This window comes from Astyanax mexicanus, chromosome 12, assembly GCF_023375975.1.
Source record: "Astyanax mexicanus isolate ESR-SI-001 chromosome 12, AstMex3_surface, whole genome shotgun sequence".
Classification (NCBI taxonomy): domain Eukaryota; kingdom Metazoa; phylum Chordata; class Actinopteri; order Characiformes; family Acestrorhamphidae; genus Astyanax; species Astyanax mexicanus.
This window is the reverse complement of record NC_064419.1, coordinates 34,648,147-34,668,022: the sequence shown is the minus strand read 5'-3', so window position 1 is coordinate 34,668,022 and position 19,876 is coordinate 34,648,147. Positions and strand designations below refer to the sequence as shown.

At 40.9% G+C, this 19,876-nt stretch overlaps 1 protein-coding gene across 2 annotated transcripts in view; it reads left to right on the top strand.

The window, feature by feature from the left end:
• The first annotated feature begins 221 nt into the window (after positions 1–221).
• The window catches only part of cux2b (cut-like homeobox 2b), a 200,382-nt gene continuing 180,727 nt past the window's right edge, over positions 222–19,876 (top strand). For both annotated transcript variants that reach the window (XM_007247184.3, XM_015605300.3), the window contains exon 1: positions 222–386. In XM_007247184.3, the coding sequence (XP_007247246.3) occupies positions 324–386 (63 nt within the window). In that variant the 5' untranslated portion in view covers positions 222–323. The remainder of the gene's footprint in view (positions 387–19,876) is intronic.

Sequence of the window (19,876 nt, the reverse complement as noted above, 5' to 3'; positions counted from 1 at the left end):
GAGCACGCGCCGCGCGCTGTTTACCCTTCCGCTTTTTTATTCCTCCTTCTTCAGCCACGTTTAGATTAGAGTTTTTTTTTTACCTTCTCTGTATTTTTTAGGGCTGCTGCTCTCCTTTTCCCTAACACATAATATTCCTCCTCTCCCTTTTTCTCTCTTGTCTCTCTCTCTCTCTTTTCCCTCTCTCTCTCTCTCTTTCTCTCATGTGGCTCGCCAGGCGTCGGCGTGCTTTAACGGGGGGAATCCAGCCCGTGTATTTATTGTAGCCGGTGGGAGCGGAGAGGAAAAAAAACAAAAAAAAATCCTCCTCAATATACCCCAAGATGGCCGCCGATGTGGGATCGATGTTTCAATATTGGAAGAAATTTGATCTACGGCGGCTGCAGGTCAGTGTCTTCCCCTCAGCTTCACTGCGGGACCGGTGAGCGGGGGAGAGCCTCCGCGGGTCCGGAGACGGAGCGCGGGCTCTGCTGGGTGGGTTTGGGGAGAGAAGCGGGCCGCGCTGCATTGATACTTATTAGAAATTGATCCCCCTCCGCTCCTGCCTTTGTTCGGTTCACTCATCGATCAGCGAGCGAGAGGGAGAGGGAGCGAGCGGCGGCGCGAGCCCAGCCTGGAGCCGGGGAGGGCGCGCGCTCTCTCCCTCGCGCTCCTGGCTCGAGACAGCCCAGGCGCGAGGGTGCCGCGCGCGCACCGCGCTTTTCCGCGCTTTTAGCGCGGGAAACTTTTCACTTTTAACGCGCGTTCGCCGCGCGGATTTGAACTTTCGTGCATGTGCGCGAGCGTGCGCGCGTGCTTTCTTTTCTCCACGGCTGCATTCCGCCCGGTGCGCGGAGCGACCGGCGCGCGCTCTCGTTGCCGTTCCGTACCAGAGATAGAAAGAGAGTGTCTCGTTTGGGTTCTGACCGGTTCTGAGGACACGTTGTAAAACGTTTGGTTGAGCTTTTTCTGGGGTTTGTGTCAGTGCGTTAGTGCTTGTGTTAGCGTTAGCTAGTCGAGGTCTGAACGGAGCTGCGTCTTCGCAGCTGTTTTAATGGAAAGTTCTCTGGTTTTATCGCACTTTACGCTCGTTTTCTCGCACCTTTCGGTTTGTTTAGGTAACTTTAGCAGCATTTTAGGAACGACAAGCTTTGCTGAACTACTCTTTCAGCACAAGTCAGCTGATTTAAGGTAGCTGTAGCCAAATAGGGTTGTTTTGTTTGATGGGGAAAGTGTTAAAATATATTTTTATCGGTCTCTCATGTTTGTCTTTGTTTTTTTTATGCTTATGCTATTTTGTGCACCTGCGTTAGCTAGCCTAGCTAATTAGTTAACGTATTGCTAGCTTGGGTTAGCGTCAGACACGCCGTTTACACTCATACACAGTAAATTATGTGTTAAATCAACACTTAAGGACTGACAGCCTTCCAGACAGGGATTAAGTCTAGTCTGACTAATTTCCTTTCAGTGGACAGGAAAATCTCCATTCAAGACTACTAGGCTTAATCCCTGTGTGTGAAACTGTCCTTTAAAAAAAGTGCCAATTTAACACAGGCAGCAAATTAACTGTGTAGGTTATGTATATGGACCAGAGCAGCGGAGGCTCCCGTTTTTACATCATCTACATCAGTGTGTGTGGCACCTTGCAAACCCTATTTGGGCTCTGTGTATGTGTGTTTGTATGTATGTACGTGAGCGTGCGTGCGTGCGCGTGCTCCTTCTCTCTCCAGCCGCAGTGAGAGTGTGTATGTGTGTGTGTGTAAGAGAGAGAGAGCGCCGTGTAATCGCTGCTCTCTGCTAATGTTTGTAAATCAGGCTCGGCCGGCGAGAGGGCAGCAGCCTCGGCCCCCCCAGTATGATTGATGTCCTGTAACATGAGCAATGACAAGAGCATGCCAGGAGCCGTTCGAGGGGGCTGGGATTGTGTGTGTGTGTGTGTGTGTTGCGAGTGTGTGTGGCCGCTTGCTATTCAAGCCTCCCTGGCTCCATACAGCCCCGTCGTTTTGCTCGTGGAAGCCGTCCGTTCGTTCATTCAGCATTTTAGTCTCTTCAGTCGTCTGCACTGCAAACCTATTGATTGGTCTGGAGAGCAGATTTGGGGATGGTTGTGCTGGCTTGGCTGTGTTGGTTTGAGGGGGGATAAGCAGTGTTTGTGGTGGGCAGAGTGGAGAAGGATGGAATGGGGAAGTGGGGACAATGAAGCAGTGAAGAGTATGGGGGGGGGGGGTAACCAGTAAGGAGGACCACTCAGTGAGGACACGGATAGCTACACTGATATTTACACTACACTCCACACCTAGTGAGATGGCACTCATAAAACAGAAAATAAGTAAAGTTCTAAAATATCTAATATCTTAATATCTAATAATGTCACCCAAGTGTGTTTTAATGTGCAAAATTATGGATGTAGTAACTTACAGATGTTGCTGCTCCCTGGCAATGAGGTGTTAAAACAATAAATTACATCAGGAATTACCTCCAGATTTACAACATACACAGCTCTTTTTCCCAAATTGAAAACCTCTAAAATATAATCAACAAGAAGATGGATGATCACAACCATCAAACCAAGCTAAACTGCTTGACTTTGTGCATCAGGAGTGGCATAAAGTTATCCAAAAGCACTGTGTAAGACTGGTGAAGGAGAACATGTCAAGATGCATGAGAACTGCAATTAAAAATCAGGGTTATTCCACCAAATATTGATTTCTGAACTCTTAAAACTTTATGAGTATGACCTAGAGGAGGTCTGAAAGCTCTGCATCTTTTTTGTTATTTCAGCCATTTCCCATTTTCTGCAAATAAATGCTCAAAATGACTCCTATTTGGAATGGGAGAAATGTTGTTCGTTGTTTGTAGAATAAAACAACAATCTTCATTTTAGTCAAACATATACCTATAAATAGGAAAATCAGAGAAACTTAAGTGCTCTCTTAATTTTTTCCAGAGCTGTATTTTTGTAATTTGTGTGCGATTAACTTGTAAGCAAAGCTATTCATTGTTTAAAGCCAGATATATTGACAGTGGTACTATTATATAGGAAGCAGTTTAATCTACATCAGTTATTACATTAACTTTTTATGAACATGTTACTTGATACATTGTGTATGAAAGTTTTGAGTTAAGAGTTTTATCTAAAGAATTTTGACCAAAAAGTGACAAAACAGTGTGGTTTAAGGCAGATACTACCAAAAGAAAACTTATTGTTTGTGTGCACTACCATTTTACCATTATCATTGTTACCCAGAACACTCAGAAGAATATTACAGGTTCAGAGTCTGTGTTTCTTTACAATGAGCTGTTTTATGTCAGACCACTTTTAATGATTTAATATGACTTATGCAGCAAAAATGACACATTGGTGAATTTCTCTGTATATTACTTAAATTATATTTAATAGGGGTGTAAGGAAATAACAATATATCGGAGTGTCACACTGACAGGTGTTGCAAAAACTGTACCAATTCTTAAAAACGTAAAAAAATATTTATTTTTAGATTGATTAAACAGTGGTTGATTTTTCAGTTCAAACTCTGACTACTGAATACAACTGTGGAGAAAAAAGGAAATATGATTTTACGATTCCTCTTCATGTCCTTCGCTTTCCAAACGTAGTTCAACTCTTTAGGTATGGTGGCATAGTAATTACTTTCCAATGCAGTTGAATCTGAGCTGAGAAACTACTCATAACGATGCAGAAGAGGAAAATCTCGCTTTACATAGGACCGCTACACTGTTGATAAATGCTGTAATGCATACTTCGCATCTCATGCAAATCTTCTGTTGCTCGCTTTTTGAAATGCACACATTTGCACATCTGAGCCCCGAGGCTTTACTTTGTTTCTGGAGTTAGTCTGGGTCGCACCTGGCGTCGGTTATTGATGCGCTCACCTGCACCCAGCGACAATTCGAGGCTTAGTAAATGTTTGCTAGATGCACCTACCAAATGTCCTGTCAGCACTGTACGTTTTTGTGTTATCATGTTGAAATGGGTTTGGATACACATGCAATGCTACAACTCCTAAAACTGCAGGACTTTTTGAATCTGCTATACTCTGTTCTGCCATTAAAACACCTATTGCATTTAGTGTGTTTATTTTGTTTTTATCAGGGTTGTGTGTAGTTTAGTATGTTCAGTTATAAATGAGTTGCATATTGCTAGGTGTATGCTTCTTGTGTGGCTCATATCTGGTGTATCAAAGCTTTGGATATTCTTAGTTATTTTCTAAGCACGTTTGTAAGTCACTCTGGATAAAATAATCTGCTAAATGCTGTAAGGTAAATGTCTTAGGTTGTGAAATGTTGTTTTTCTGTTTAGTTGCTCTCCCAATTCAGAAAGATTCAGCTGAATAAAAGCACTAATTGAAATAATAAAAAATCATGCTTCATTTAGTTTAAGACACTATTTATTGTTCATATTAAAATATCTTAACATATTTCATGACTTTACATCATACCCAAAAGAGCATTTCTCTGAGAAATCAGCCAGATGCATTGCTGCCCTCCTAGGTGGGTGGTTAATGCCCCTCACATTCACAGTCTCGCAGTTAACCATTCTAATAAGTCTGTAATTGTTTTGACAGGGGTCTCTGAATATTTTATTGGCCTCTTTTTTGCATTTTCCACTTTGCTCCCATTCCCTTTGATTTATACCCTTTAAAATTACACATGCACGGATAATAGATGCTAAACCACTGCTCCGTCAGTCATGAAATGTGCCGCTCTCTCGCAGTCTGCTGTAGCCACGGAGGTATCCGAGCACAAAATCTCAGACCAAATGTGAATCTGCTTAAGAAATGAGCTGGAAAAAGACGACAGCAGAAAGCAGGAGGGACTTGGGTGAATTACGGAATTATGGAAAATGTGCTAAAAAACTTCACATAAGTGCAAATGACTGTACAATATCACCATACATGTGTGTAACCCCCCCCCCCCAAAATTGTTTTGAGCTTGGTTTGTCAGTGTGTATATCAAGTATAATTTGAAATGTTATATTATTTTTACAGAAAGTCCTTGTTTGTTTTTTGAGGGGGGTAGTGATCATGGCTGGGTTTTGCAGCCTTGTTGTGATTCTTCATTCTTCATTTCCCTTGTGAGGACATCATGGCTATTGTGTCTACCTTGGCCCCTCACCCACACACTCTTGAACTTGAGCTTTGTGGAGATCTATAGATCAGCCACAAATATAGAAATATTGGCGAGAGAGCAGAAATATCTGAGAACATCGGTGAAACCCTAGAAGTTGGTTTGCATCGAGACGTTACCTGCTGATGAGCTCCAAGCGCAGTTCCGCCCTCCTCAAAGAAAACCTTATACTGTCTCTCTCATCAGCTGTTGTGCTCTAACCTTGGACCCCATGGGTGGAAATAGTCTGCTTGTATTGACCAGTGGGGGAATAAGTGGGGGATCTGCGGCTGACAGTTGATTTATTACCCTCTTTTGTCTGCGTTGGTCTGCAGCGTTGCATATGGCTGTGTCATATGATATTTGTGTCTGGGATCTTACTGGTCCGGGGTGTCAGGGTGGGTTGCCCTCCAATTACAATAAGTTATAAGCCAACAGCTTTATTGTTGTTGTTGTTATTGTTATTATACCTCGAGGTGGTTTCTATAATGTCCCCTGGTTTATTAGTGCTCTTCTTGAAGAATAAGTGGAACATAGACAAGAGATCCTGTCAAAAAAATATTTGCAACATTTTAACTTTCTGAAAAAAAAAACACAGAAGAAAAAAACAAGTTATTTGCTCTGTATGAGTCATGTTTATTTTAAGAAGAGTCTAAAAAGTATGGTTGAATTAGTAAAAATAATAAACAAGTTATACTGCACAATGAATAAATTAATTAAAGTCGTATTTTGTTAGTAATGGCAAGTAATTTCAACCCAGGAGCATTGTGTTTTAGAGAACTAATGTTACCTAACTGCAGTGTCAGTGTGAGAAGAAGCCAACAGCCAACAAACGCCAGGTTTAAATACGTTTTTGCACTCTGCTCTTGTGGATTGAACCAAATATTGTATATAGATAGTATCACATATTAAATATAATATGCTTTGTATTGGTTTAGTACCTCTATCCAAGCTGACTGTTTTCGAGCTGACATATACGAGCTGTACAGGGCTAGGATAGTAACATTAGCTGAGCTGACTTATCCTTAGCATTTGTTTGTTCCAAAACATTTTGTTGCCTTTCACTGTGTACATTTCCCTCACATGTGACATGAGTAGCACTGCAATGATGAGTCTATATGTATATATTTATAATACCACTGTTGAGATAAATCTTTGATTGAAATAGCACTGTTGAAGTAAGTTTATGACTAAAATAGCTCTGCTGAGGTACATGTAATGTTTTTTGTTGGTTTGTCTGCTGTAATGTAAAAATGTGTTCTTATTATTTTTTCTTATTATGGCTTTTGTAATTGCTTTTTTTAATTCAGTGGTGAAAAAACGTAACATAAACTCATGTCTCTCTGTGTCTCTCATGGTTAGCTAGCGTTTCTTCTGCTGTTGATGGAAAGTCGTTATAGGCAGAAGAACTTGTGGGGTTTATACCTCATGAAAGAGATGACACAGAAATGGAAAGAGAGAGAGAACAGATTCTGTGACCTTGGTTCCCGCTGCTCTCTGGTCACTCGGCCGTTGCCGTGGTAATCATTCACACCAGCCAGATGGCATTTCCGTGGGCGCCCGTGGAAAGGACAGGTCAAGAAGGTCCTGCTAGGCGCTGCCGGGCCTGAACACGGGTCCCGGCCAGTGGGGAACGGGCTTACGCCGTCCTTTTGAACGGAATGATGAATAGTGGGAGGAGGGTGACATAGTCATAGTCCGACATACCTCGGGTGCATCTTCAAAATGAGTCTGCATTGTCACTTTGCACTGGGTCACGTGTGCTGTTATTATGAAGGTTCTCCTCTGGATCAATGGAATTTTTGCAATCTTATGAGTTTAGTCACTAGAAGTTGTGGATCAGTTTATGAATAAGGGCTTTTTTTAAAAATAATTTCTAATATGATATGACTATATTTTTTGGTTTCAGACCACCATCAGTGTTATGGTCCAGGTTCCAACACGAAAATAGCAAAATAGCCAAAGCAAATACTCTATACAGTATGTACAGTTTGTCAAAAGATGCATCTAGAAAGGTGAAAAGTAGAAACAGCAGTTATATGATCCTCTCTTCCATGTTTAGCCAATGCTGTTGAGAACTGTGTCATTGGTTTGAAGAATTTGTTGAAGCAATTATGTATAATGTAGATTTACTGCACAGTAATTAATTTGTGTAAAGTTCAAAATCTCAGCTCGGTTTGTTGCTTGTCGCACTAAATCATCACTATATATATATTGCACACTCCCATAGGTAATGACCGGTTGCTTGTTGCTCTGTTACTTGCGAGTGTGAATGCATGGGAAAATGCAACACAGTTCATTTTCAAATTCATTGTTTGGTAATTGTTTTTTTGTCAAAACAGTGTATCTCCATTCATTCGCTTATAAATTACACAGGCCGTTGCTTTTTCAATGAGATTTCTGAATACAGGGCAGCCAATTGGAACAGGGATCAAGTTTAGTGTATAAAGGCTTAATACACTTAACTTGAACTCCAACTTGAACTTTACTTCTTTGTAACATGTTTATATCTATTAGAAAATTGTAAAGTAAAAATAACCCTTGACTGCTTTTGGTGCCTAAAAACATATTAAGGGTTAGAGTATAAAGGTAAGAAAATACAAAACATTCTGTAGCATATGCATCATTTAGTAACACAGATATCAGTTTGTTTACACTTGACTGCCTAATCTCACAGTTAACTTTATCTTCCAATCCACTTACTTAGTCTTTCCAATCTCAATCCCTTCTCACACTGAAAACAAAAGCATGGGTGACATCCTGCAGCGACTCGTATTTGCTCCTTTTCTGGACTTTCTATGGTCTGACAACAGGATGTCTTGGTCATTTTTCTTTGTTGCTGGTGTGTGTGTGTGTGTCTGTGTGTGTGTGTTTGTGTGGGGCCCAGTTTCTCTGAGGAGACATGAATGAGATCAGAAACACAAAGCTGTGATTGTGCCACACTCTGCATGACTCAGGCCTTTGCATGTCAGCTTTAATCCGCAGCAAGTGGCGGCAGCAGCAGCATCGCCAAATGGTGCCATCGCCTCGGCAATTCTTTTTTCTTTTCTTTTTTTTTTTTATTTGTGAGCTTGTAGCCGTAGCCAGGCGACTTTGTGTGAGCTTTGCCAAGAGCTTTTTCCCCAACCGGCTCAAATTGGCCGTGAAAAAGGCCCATTTCAACTTTGCACTCGTTCATGGTGGAGTGGATCTGTGTTTATTGTTGTTATTGTTGTTCTTGAAATGCGCCGGATCTGGAATGGTTTTGAGATATTCGGCGGGGCGGTTGGGATTTGCGATGATGAAAGAACCAGCGCCGTAGCTGAGAGGAGGAAACCTTGGATACCCTCCTCAACAACATTAAGTGGAAAGCGCCCTGAGAGACGAACCAGCAGCATAACAGCACCACAGAGGATTGGCGCAGTAATGCACAACAATCAGACCCCGTAACCCGTCTCAGATAATCCACATATTATTAATTATGACGACTACAAAGGAATACAGAATGCACGCAGTGGCTGGCTTGTGTTGGGCATGTGAAGGGTTGTTCCCGAAAGCGGATCAGAGAAGGAGATGATGATGGGATGCGGGAGGGGGTTGAGGAGTAAGTGGTGGAAGGAGGGGGGGGTTGGGTTTGTGCAGGATATGATGGACCCGAGTTTAGGCCTTGGGGTGTGAATCTGTTTGTGAAAAAATTGTGTATAGAATTTAATAAATGGTTGCCATACATGCAATCGCATTGTGAAAAAACGCATCTCTCGCTGACATTTTATGCCGTATCCTTTAATATGCAGATATAGGACAGTATCTTGTCCAACCAGGCTTTAGGCTTCAGTACCAATGCCCCTGCTCTCTCTTTCTGTCTTTCTATGTCTTTCTCTCAGCCATGAAAACAAAAGCGATACAAAAAAAAACTAGAAGAGGGGAAAAAGCCTTTACAGTGCGAGCAAATTGAGTTGTGAGATCCAGGAGTCACATTCCCCAGCTTTGCTGACAACATTAGAGGGGAAGTGAAACTGACTCAAGCTTTAAGCAGTTTAACCTTCCTCTGTAGAATTAGTGCTCAAGACTTCAAAGCAGATACTTCAGCGTGAGGAGCGGAATGATAAACCGTTTTTTTTTTCTTTTTTAGTCGTCGTCGCCGTCTTCTTCTTCTTCTTTTCCGCACGGCGACGGGTGACTATTCATAGAGGAGAGAACAGGTCTGTCATAAAACCGTCGGCTTAATCACTGTGACCCTCCTGGGGTTTGATTTTCATACCTGTCCAGAGTCATTTTCTTCCATTCACACCCACTGTTCCGGGATAAACACGGCTGCTTTGATACGGCTGGGATGGTTTTTGTAATGACGGCGGTTTATGCGTTTCCCTGCACGAAAAACCAAAGGCGCTGCTAACGTGGCTGACGTGATTTCGCGGCCGTGTACGTGTTTTTGCAGGCCTAGTGCTGGTGCTTTTGCTGGAACGAGGCGGCGCAGATAACAGAACATCAAGCTTCTGGCTGGCTGGGACTTCACTGACAAAGCATGACGCTCATGACCTTCATGCATCTGTTCTGACCCCACGCTAGAGTGTTTAAGCATTGTAAGCTTACCACTACGCTCGATGCATAACCATGACATGCGCCTTCAGCTTAAGCCCGTTCTTCTCCGAAACCCCTAACAACGTCCCAGATGCATAGATCCTCAATTTTTCACTATCGATCCGCACCGAGCGCGATAGTCCTTCACGCCGATGACTCTCAGCATTTTCATATTAATACCTTGTTCCCTGACGCTCCTGGGGACGGCAACAGGCTCGGCGCTGGAGTAAATAACGAGGCTTTAACAAAACTTTGGGGACACATTAGTCTGGAGGAGCAGGGGCTTCCCGTGTAGCAGAGTCCAGGCTCTCAGCGTCCGCCTCTTCCCCGAGCGACATCCCTGTAAGCTTCACTTTCAGAGGCGAGTGTGTGAGCGAGAGAGCTAATGGCTCATCTGTATGAGTATAAAGCTGTGCCTCCTCTCCCCCGTTGGCAGCCAGAGCTCGGCCCAGTGAGGCCATATTGAGCTGTGTACCTGTACAGCGGCCCTCTTTATTTGTTTTGACTGTCTGATGGCAGACGTATTGAGCACCAGCCTTTCTTGTTCATTTTACAGAGCCCTTATTGAATCCCTCCATTCTTCTCTCTCTCTCTCTCTCTCTCTCTCTCTATCTCTTCTCTCTCCCTCATTCTCCCACTCCTCTCTCTCTGCCTCTCTCATATCAGGCAGTGCTTCAGTCGCTGTTATTCAGCTCCCTATTGTCCATTCTGCCCTTCAGGGATAAAAGGAGACCCCCTGATTGTGTGTCTGTGTGTGTGTGTGTGTCTCTGTGTGTGTATCTGTGTGTGTGTGTGTGCACACAGTGTTTACTCTACTACTATGCCGTGGAACAGCGCCAGCAGCAGCCCACCCTCCCCCATTTACGATGCCACTCCATATATTATATTTGAATGCAAATTTTCTGTTTTATGTTCTGCATCTATGAAGTGGGGCTGAGAGATCATTGAAACATTTATTCCCGCTCTTCCCCGATTTGTGTTCCACGCTTATTTCCTCATGGTGTTGAAGCACGTACGCCGAGCTCAGCCGCCTTTATTTGTTTTATATTCGCTGGCGCCATTGTAATCTATCAGCCGTGGCATAAATAATTCCTACCTACAGTGTAGAAACATCAAAAAAAAAAGTTGCTGATCGGAGATGGTGGTGACACGTAGCTCTAATTATAGACCAAACAGGCACTTTCACAGTGCTTTATTAGACTTCCTTTTGTTGTGCATCTTGTGTAATTAATTACTCAGTTCGTCTCCGACAGTGGAAAGTTGTGAAAGTGAGCAGCAGCATCACGAGCAGTTCATCATTTGTAATGGTGAGGAAATGGAAGGAGATCCATGTGGCAGATCTTTGCCCATACACACACTTTCCTTCACTTTGAATAATTAGGTTGTCTTTTTTAGAACCAAGCTTCATAATAGCACTTCTCATGATGTTCTCCATTAGTTCTGTAGAAATGTGATGAGTATATGTACAGTTACTGTCATGAAAAACTTGTGACATCATTTTAATCTGGTAAGGTTTGTGTGAAAATGGTAACATTTTGAAATATCTCTCCTTGGATTAGTGTTGCGGAGGTATTAAATATTTATTTTTCTAGTTTAGTTTGAGGTCATTTTATCTAGTTGCTAAATATCAGTAAGGATAATAAAGAAGAATGTCTTATCTTAAGATGTCCCTGTAAAAGAATAGTAAAACTCCCATATCTATAATGTAATGTGCAAAGGCGCAGCAATAAAATATTAGAAAAAAATAAAATAAGTTCCACTTGAAATAAGTTTTCCCATAAATATTTTAGCAAAAAAAAAAAAAAAAAAAAAATCCAAGGTTCGTGTGCTTTCTGGACCATCACTATTTGTCATCTGTAGATTCTGGTCTTTCCAAAATTAGAAGGTTTCTTTTCATTGATTCATTTGTGGCTGATACTAATAAATGTAGTCAAAACACTATCATCCAATATCATCAGTGAACTAATATATCAAATAGTGTAATCTTGTTATTAAATTAATCTCACCAAAATGTAAAATAATTCAACTTTAGAAATGATTAATATGTAGAAACAGACAGTTGATTAGTTAGATATCAAGCATGATTTCCCAAACCACTGACTTAGCTAATAATTGAGACAAGACAAATAAACAAATAAATAATAAACAATCCAAGTGTGCTCTCCCACTCTGTATGAGTGTCCACTTGTGGTGTCCACATTGTTGTGAAGTTCCAGAGAGAATACCGCTTAATTATGTTAAACAGTTGATCGATTCGCAGTGTTTCGAGATGAAAATGATCAATGGATCTTTCTGTGACGGCAGGGAAACGAGCACACTGAGCAGGACTGGACTGGACTGTTAGGAGCCGGGTTAGCATGTGATTTAGGATCAGTGTGTTCTTTACGTTTGATCACTTATTTAAATATACTTTACACACCTTTCAGAGTAGTCCGATTGTTGTGCACTTTACACCACACAGCTTTTTGTCTTGCTATTGGGAATAATTTAGTGGATGTAGTTTGCAAATGTCACAACTTATCAGTGAAATGGTGAGTGAGTCCGTCTGCTATCCAAATACGCTATTTGTCACAAAACCACATGCAAAAACTGATGTAATGAGTGATATATGCTAATTCGCAGTAAAAGACATGGGGTTGTTAATTGTGGCTTTCTCCACTCGCATTTTTCCTCACCCCGTGTCTTGAGCTTTCATTGGCTGTAGCTAGTTGCAACTCACATTTCATAGTACTGGGATTAGGACTTGGCAATATGACTCAAAAGCTCTATATCTCTATGTGCGCAAGAGTAATGATGATATACAGCTCTGGAAAAAATGAAGAGACCACTTCAGTTTCTGAATCAGTTTCTCTGATTTTGCTATTTATATTTATTTTTGGGTAAAATGAACATTGTGGTTTTATTCTATAAACTACGGACAACATTTATCGCAAATTCCATATCAAAATATTGTCATTTAGAGCATTTATTTGCAGAAAATGAGAAATGTCTGGAATAACAAAAAAGATAAAGAGCGTTCAGACCTCAAATAATACAAAGAAAAAAAAAGGTCATATTCATAAAGTAGAGTTCAGAAATCAATATTTGGAGGAATAACCCTGGTTTTTAATCACAGTTTTCATGTATCTTGGCATGTTCTCCTCCATCAGTCTAACACACTGCTTTTGGATAACTTTATGCCGTTACTCCTGGTGTAAAAATACGAGTAGTTCAACTTGGTTTGATGGTTTGTGATCATCCATCTTCCTCTTGATTATATTCCAGAGGTTTTCAATTTGGTATGGTATGATATTATATATATTATTTATAAATTCACTGGATTATACTATTTGAGATGATGAAATAAAGCATCATTCTCCTCTATTCTAGTGAAAGCCAAATTGGCTCCAACCTGAGGCTTTTTTGTCGGCTATCTCATAAAAGAGTCTCCATTCAAGCGTCAGTGCTGAAATCATACACTGAATCTGGCATTAGTATTAGTACATATTACACATTAGTACATATTACACTTTTACAAGATTGATTAAGATCAGATTTTTATATTATATAATATTGTTCACTCACATTATTTGTGGAGTTAAGTTTGTCCATCACATAGTGTCTCCCTAACTCTTTTTTTTTTTCAATAAAATCTAATTAAATATGCATTTTTGTTCCCTCCAGATCGACAGGGTCACAGGTTTTGCATGATAATGTAGTGTCAGACCCTTCCCCCCTCTTCCCACTGGGGGTGAAAAGAAAGGATTGTTCAGGCATTTTGACTCGAGTAATTAAAAAAATAAAGACAGGAAGAACAAAGCGTTGAATTGAAACGTTCCCATTCAAATCCCCTTGTTAGTAGCTTACTGCATCCCCCCTCTTTCCCCCGCTCTCCAGATGAATTTTATGATTTTTTCCCTTCTTCTTCTTCTTCTTCCCCTCACTCTCTCTCTTTTTCTCTCTCTCTAGCTCTTGCTCACTCGCTCTTCTGCAGTTTTCCCCAGACAGGTTCCACAGTGTTTTAGAGGGGATGGATTTAATTGCTCTGTGGGGATTGGTTGGTGGTGCCGGGCTCGGCTGTTTAATTAGTGTACCCTGCCGGGATTGGTTTAATGCTTCGTGATCTTGAAATTGTCTGATTGTTCAGCCCTCTGGGGACTCTCTCTCTCTCTCTCTCTCTTTCTCTCTCTCTCTCTTGCACTCTCTCTCTCGCGCGCTGTTTCGCTCTCTCGTTCGTACCCCACTGAGAGCAGCAGGTTTAGTAAAACGGTGCTGCAGGCCTTGCGGAAGGGGCAGGAGACGCGCTCCTTCCCCTGAGGCTCGAGCAGCGGGGTGTAAATGTGAGGGCGAGTGTCGTCACAGCGACTCACTCGGGGCCTTGCTCTTCTCTCGCTCTCTGTCGCTGTGAGGTGCCTCTCGCGCTCGAGCGGGCCGAGAACCTCTGTTCGGGTTACCCACGGCTCCACAGCGGGGACCACTATGTGAGCGCCTATGGGATCAGCTAGTGTTTCTGTTTTTTCTTTGTTTCTCCTTTTCTTTAAAATGATTTAGTGTGAAATTAGTGACAGTTCCTTAGTTTGCTGTAGGTCTTCTCACTGATGATCTGTGCTGGAAGTAAAACGGAAGTAGCGCGGCGTAGCTCTACCTCTTAGAGCAAGTAATTGTTTATGCTTCCTGCCAAGTTGGAGGTCATTGCGCCCTAATGTGATACTTGCCCCAGTTTGGTGCTAGTAGAGGGATGACCGATGATGGTGTTGCAGATGACTGTACTGCGTGGAACGCTTCTGTGCAATCAATATGGAGAAAATCAATTTGGTGAAAATACAATTTGCCTTCCAAACCATGACTGGATGAACGTTTCGCCAAACGTGAAGTTTCTTGCTTATTGCTTGTAACTCGGTCATCTCGCTTCTGTTCTACACAGTGTGGTCTCCTTTCAGTGTTGGTTATTTATCACTCGAGTGCCAGTTGACTAATGTCTGAAAGCTACTCGATGCCTCCTCACGCTGCCAGCTGAGCTGTGCTCAGTTTTGCTTTCATGCGTTACCTGTGTGCGTTAAAAGTCTTGAAAAAGGCTATTTTGGTAAATGTGAAAGGCGTTTTTTTTTTTTATAATAGTCATTTTTTTCTGCATTCTCTAAGCGTTGATAACACCTGGGTCACCAATTGTTCCCCCGTCTACTACAGCGCTCTCTGCTGTGTCCTTGAGCACTGCCAGATTAATGATCAAAGTGCCACAAGAGGCATCTTTATCTGAGCCCATACTCCTCACCTCTATATTCATTTCATAACAGCCTTCTGAGGAGTTCCGTTCCATTTCTAGGACTGCGAACAGTCTGAGCAGGGCTCTTTGAAATATTGTTAGCAGACCCTGCTGCGCCCATCTGCTGCTCACTACAGTAACTTGCGTACGTCCTCTAGACTGATCAGAAAGTCTGCTCTTTGCGTAAGTCTGGTTAGACCTCTGGTTGTGTTTTTTTAGTGCTTGCCATTGGCTGCGAGGTGCTATTTGCTACTGTATGCTGATGATGTACTAAACACTGTGAATGAGATGTGTGAAGAACTCCATGTGTGTGTGTCTATACGTGTGTGTGTTTGTGCGCTTGTTTTTCTACCTTTTTGAGGACCATTGATGATGTCCTTACATGTATAGTGGTATCTCATAATTTACTGATTTGTGAGGACATGCTTGACTCTTTAAAGGCTTTTTTTTTTTTTTACAGAAATTGGTACTTGAATTCAGAGTGATATGATTTACTTTTGTTAGGGTTAAGTTAGGGTTAGTTTTAGATGTCTTATAAATTAGTCAGTAGGTCTATCACGATAACAGGTTTTTTTTTTGTGGATATATTGTCCAAGAAACATCCTTTTAATTTTTCACAGTTTTAGTCAGCTACTGCAGTTCACAATGTGTGTATGAAATTGCAGTTGGTCTGGTCATTGCATGGCTGGGTTAAATACTGTTTACTGTTGTATACAGCTCTGGAAAAAAAAACAATAGACCACTTAAAGATAATGAGTTTCTTTGATTTTACCAAATTGAAAACCTCTGGAATATAATCAAGAGGAAGATAAATGATAGATGATCACAAGCCATCAAACAAAGTTGAACTGCTTGAATTTTTGCACCAGGAGTGGCATAAGGTTATCCAAAAGCAGTGTGTAAGACTGGTGGAGGAGAACATGCCAAGATGCATGAAAACTGTGATTAAAAAACAGGGTTATTCTATCAAATATTGATTTCTGAACTCTTAAAACTTTAGGAAAATGAACTTGTTTTCTTTGCATTATTTGAGGTCAGAAACTGAAGTGGTCTCTTAATTTTTTCCAAAGCTGTATGTGAACGAACATGCAAATAATCACAATTACCAAATATTATTATTACCAAATATTACTGAGATAATGTCCATTTATGATACAAAAAGTTGATTATGTATTTATTGTGACCGGCCTAAGTGATATTTATTATTTTGTGAAAGGTCGGATCTAAAAAATAGCAAAACCAACGTGTGTGTGTGTGTGTGTGTCTAGGTATGGTTGAAGTCTAGTGTTTCCTGTTCTATCACTTTTTTTTACATCATTGGTTTGCTGACATCAGTCATCAGTCTCTGTCTAAAGGATCCATCCATCCGCTGCTTATTGGAATACTAATTACAGAACTATAAGCATCTTGTTAATTGCTGTACATTTAAAATGTATGTTTTGTTTTTATCTATACCTCACTCTCTTCCCGCATCCTTTTCCCGCCCCGTTTTGCTCTGACATGGTCGTCGGAATTGTCCCAGGCTCTGATGTTTGAGTTATGTGCACAGTCACCTTGGCGGAAAGAGGTGGGGAAATTGCATTGTGCAAATGGGTGAAGGGGGTGTGTACGTCCCCTCTGCCGCCCAGGCTGCCTGCCCTTGGTTTCGGCTCAATCACTGCAGAGACTGTTGACCTTAACAGTTATGGCACCCGCCATCGGATGCAAATTAAGCATTTCCTCTCTTGGAGCTCCCATACTGGCCAGAGTGTAGGAGTGTGAGTGCTGCCAGTCAGAGAGAGAGAAAGGGAGAGAGAGAGAATGTGTGTGTGATCATGTGTGTATGTGTGTGTGGGCAGTATTTGTCTGAGGCCAAAGCCATTCCACTTCATCTGACTCATGTGGCTCTCTACTTTTGAAGGGGCTCAACCTTGATGCGTCTAAATGCTGAGAATTCAAAATGTGTGTGTCCAACACAAACATTGATGAATAGATTTGCTGTGGCAGACATCTGCATTTGGGAATGGCTGTGTTAGGACATGGTTCAAGAGTCTTGGTGGTTTAAATAAAAAAATGTATAACATAGTGTGTAAAAAATAGTTAAATATTCAGAACATGGAGTTTACTCCACAGACCGAACAATCCAGGTTTAATAAACAATCCATGCCATGTTCTTTAATTGCTTTAGCTTTCAGATTGATGCTGCTGTACTTTCAGATATTGGTGTTTGTTAGCTCTTTTGTGCTGCTGTAAAAATAAAGATTTGCTGTATGGGTTGTAAGATGCACTCTCAAGAGGGGTATCCGGTTATTTAGTGGTGTTTATATTCTTTATTCCCTTTGCTCCAAGAGATGCGCTGGACTTACACATTCAACTATGGCAAAAAACAAATAAACAAACGCCAGACTGATGGAGACGAGCCGAGCCTAGCATGCACAGTCACTAATGGGTACTACTCTGGCCAAATTGGATCTGATAGACCTGCAGGATTAACTATAAATTGGAGAAATATTGCATAGTCCTCAATCGCATGTTTTGGCTGAAAATCATCCGATACAGATATATAGCCAATGAGTCATTTACATATTACATGCATATTAAGCCTATATTACCCCATTCACTCATATTCAGGAACGTTCTTGACTGAAAAGCAGAACAGAGCATATTTAGCTTATCAGCAGTGGTGGCAGAAGTAGATACTTACAAGCCCCATACAAATACTCCATTTAAAAATACTTAAGTATTAATTATGCACTTTTTAGTTCTGTTAAACCATTTGTATTCATTTTTATTCTTAGTGTGATTTGTTTGGGCAGGTATGAATGTAGTAATGACACTCATCAAAACAACTGCAACAAGACCCTTGAGAGGAGATGATCTCAGTCCGGTCCCAAATGTACCCTAGGGCAGTTCTTTGGGCTGGGAACATGACCTGACGTTGACCTGTTCTAACTATCAGGTGTTTTCCAAAATCAAGTTTGAGCCAAACAGCTCCTGTAGACAGTTTAACCTGGTATATTACATTTACAATAGTTACGTGCAAATGCATGTCTTTTATTACATGTCTGTTTTAAACCATCTTTCTGTATTTACTTTTCTGCTCCCGCCTCAGACAGCTCTGACCAGTAAGCTGGGAGAACATTCTCACGTTTTTTGTTTTGACGCATTTTGGTACGCTCCAAGTTTGCAAACTCGTTAACTGATTAAGAAGATGAGCTATAGGTGTGAAAATGCTGCTCAGCATAAGATATGATTTACATTTTTTTTACTCAGTAAAAGTGTAACAGTAGATGCTATGAAATATCAAGTAAAAAAGTAAAAGTGTATCTTTATTTTAAACATTTCATGAAACTCAAAAGTGACAATAATGGTTTATGTTAGGAGTGCAGCATCACCTTCAAAATCCTGCACTGATGTTTAGAACGGACCCTATAAATAAGAAGACAAACCACTGGCCACTATATGAATGGCAGTTTTCCAGTTATGAATATTAACACCATTCAACAAAATGAACCAATCAGCTTGCTGCTTGTGCAGAGAGCAGTGGAGAGTCAGCTTGCGGGTGGGAAAGCCCCCCTTGCTGTGGAGATGTGCGCAGGTGCAGCAGCCATAAGTCGGAAATTCACATTTTTTTGTGCATTTTTGAGACTAAGGTAATTAGACCTTCTGTATTTAGTGTTTTGTTCTCTCTCCATTCAAACAGATGAAAGGCTGATGTTGCATGAGGGGATAAGACGGCCGCTGAGGGAACTGAGGGTGACTTGCCTATAAAGATTTTGTTTTTAGTCTCTTTATAAATTAGACTAAATCCATATAGTTTCTCTGATATTGCAATTTATAGGTATATGTTTAAATAAAATGAACATTGTTGTTTTATTCTATAAACTACAAACAACATTTCAAATTCCAAATATTTTTTTTTACGTTTTTAATCACAGTTTTCATGCATCTTGGCATGGTATCCTCCACTAGTCTTACACACTGCTTTTGGATAACTTTATGCCACTTCTGGTGCAGAAATTCAAGCAGTTCAGCTTGGTTAAACTTTTCCTTGGTTAAACTTTTTTAAAAAGTCTTCATTAATATGCTGTGTAGTCCAAGTCTAGGCTTAATCTCTGTCTGGATAACAACCTATTGTGACAATAGTGATAAGTGTATTTTTATATAATGCACTTTGGTATTTTGCTATTAATTTTTTTATTTTGGTATAGTATAAAACTATTACTATTTTTTTTATTGTTTTTCTTTTATATATATTTGGATCGCCACAAAAATACCCTGAAATATTATGATATTTTAGGACCATATCAATAATAACGAATAACAATATGGTTATTATCTCTGATATCCTGACCTTGTGATTAACAATAATAATTGCCTTTTCCATTAAACCCTAAATAAAAACAAAAAATACTAATATATAGTATTAACCATTTTTTTTGGCATAATCATTTCAACTTCAGCACCACCCCTCTGAAATGAACAACCCCTTCATCACTCCTGTTTAACTGTGCTCTAAAAAGTCTTTTCTAGCCCAGGAGATATAAACAGGTAGAAAGCGTATGTGAGCAAGATTGGCTGGCCTGAGTCTTTTGAGTGCTTTAAACTACTGGTATTATATAGCTGAAACAGCAGGGGTCTATAGAACAGGAAGGATTTACATTAATACTCTAAAAGTGCTATCTATATTCATATAATGAATGTGTCATTACACACTGCCTTCCCTCTGATCTAACGCTGTGTATAAATAAACTCTTTGCCAGCAGGCCAAAAGACTCTGAGGCTCTGAGGTTCTTCAGTGCTTTCAGTTTTCACCATTTGTAGCAGGTCTCGTCCCCCTGAGCCTGGGCTGGAGGCTCTGGCTCAGGATCACCAAGGTGATGGGTCTCATGACAACAATGCCATTGCCACCCGCTTAACGCTCCTACACCCCCCCACATCCCACCCCACCGCCTCATCTTCCTCTTCCCCCCTTTTCCAGGAAGAATGCCG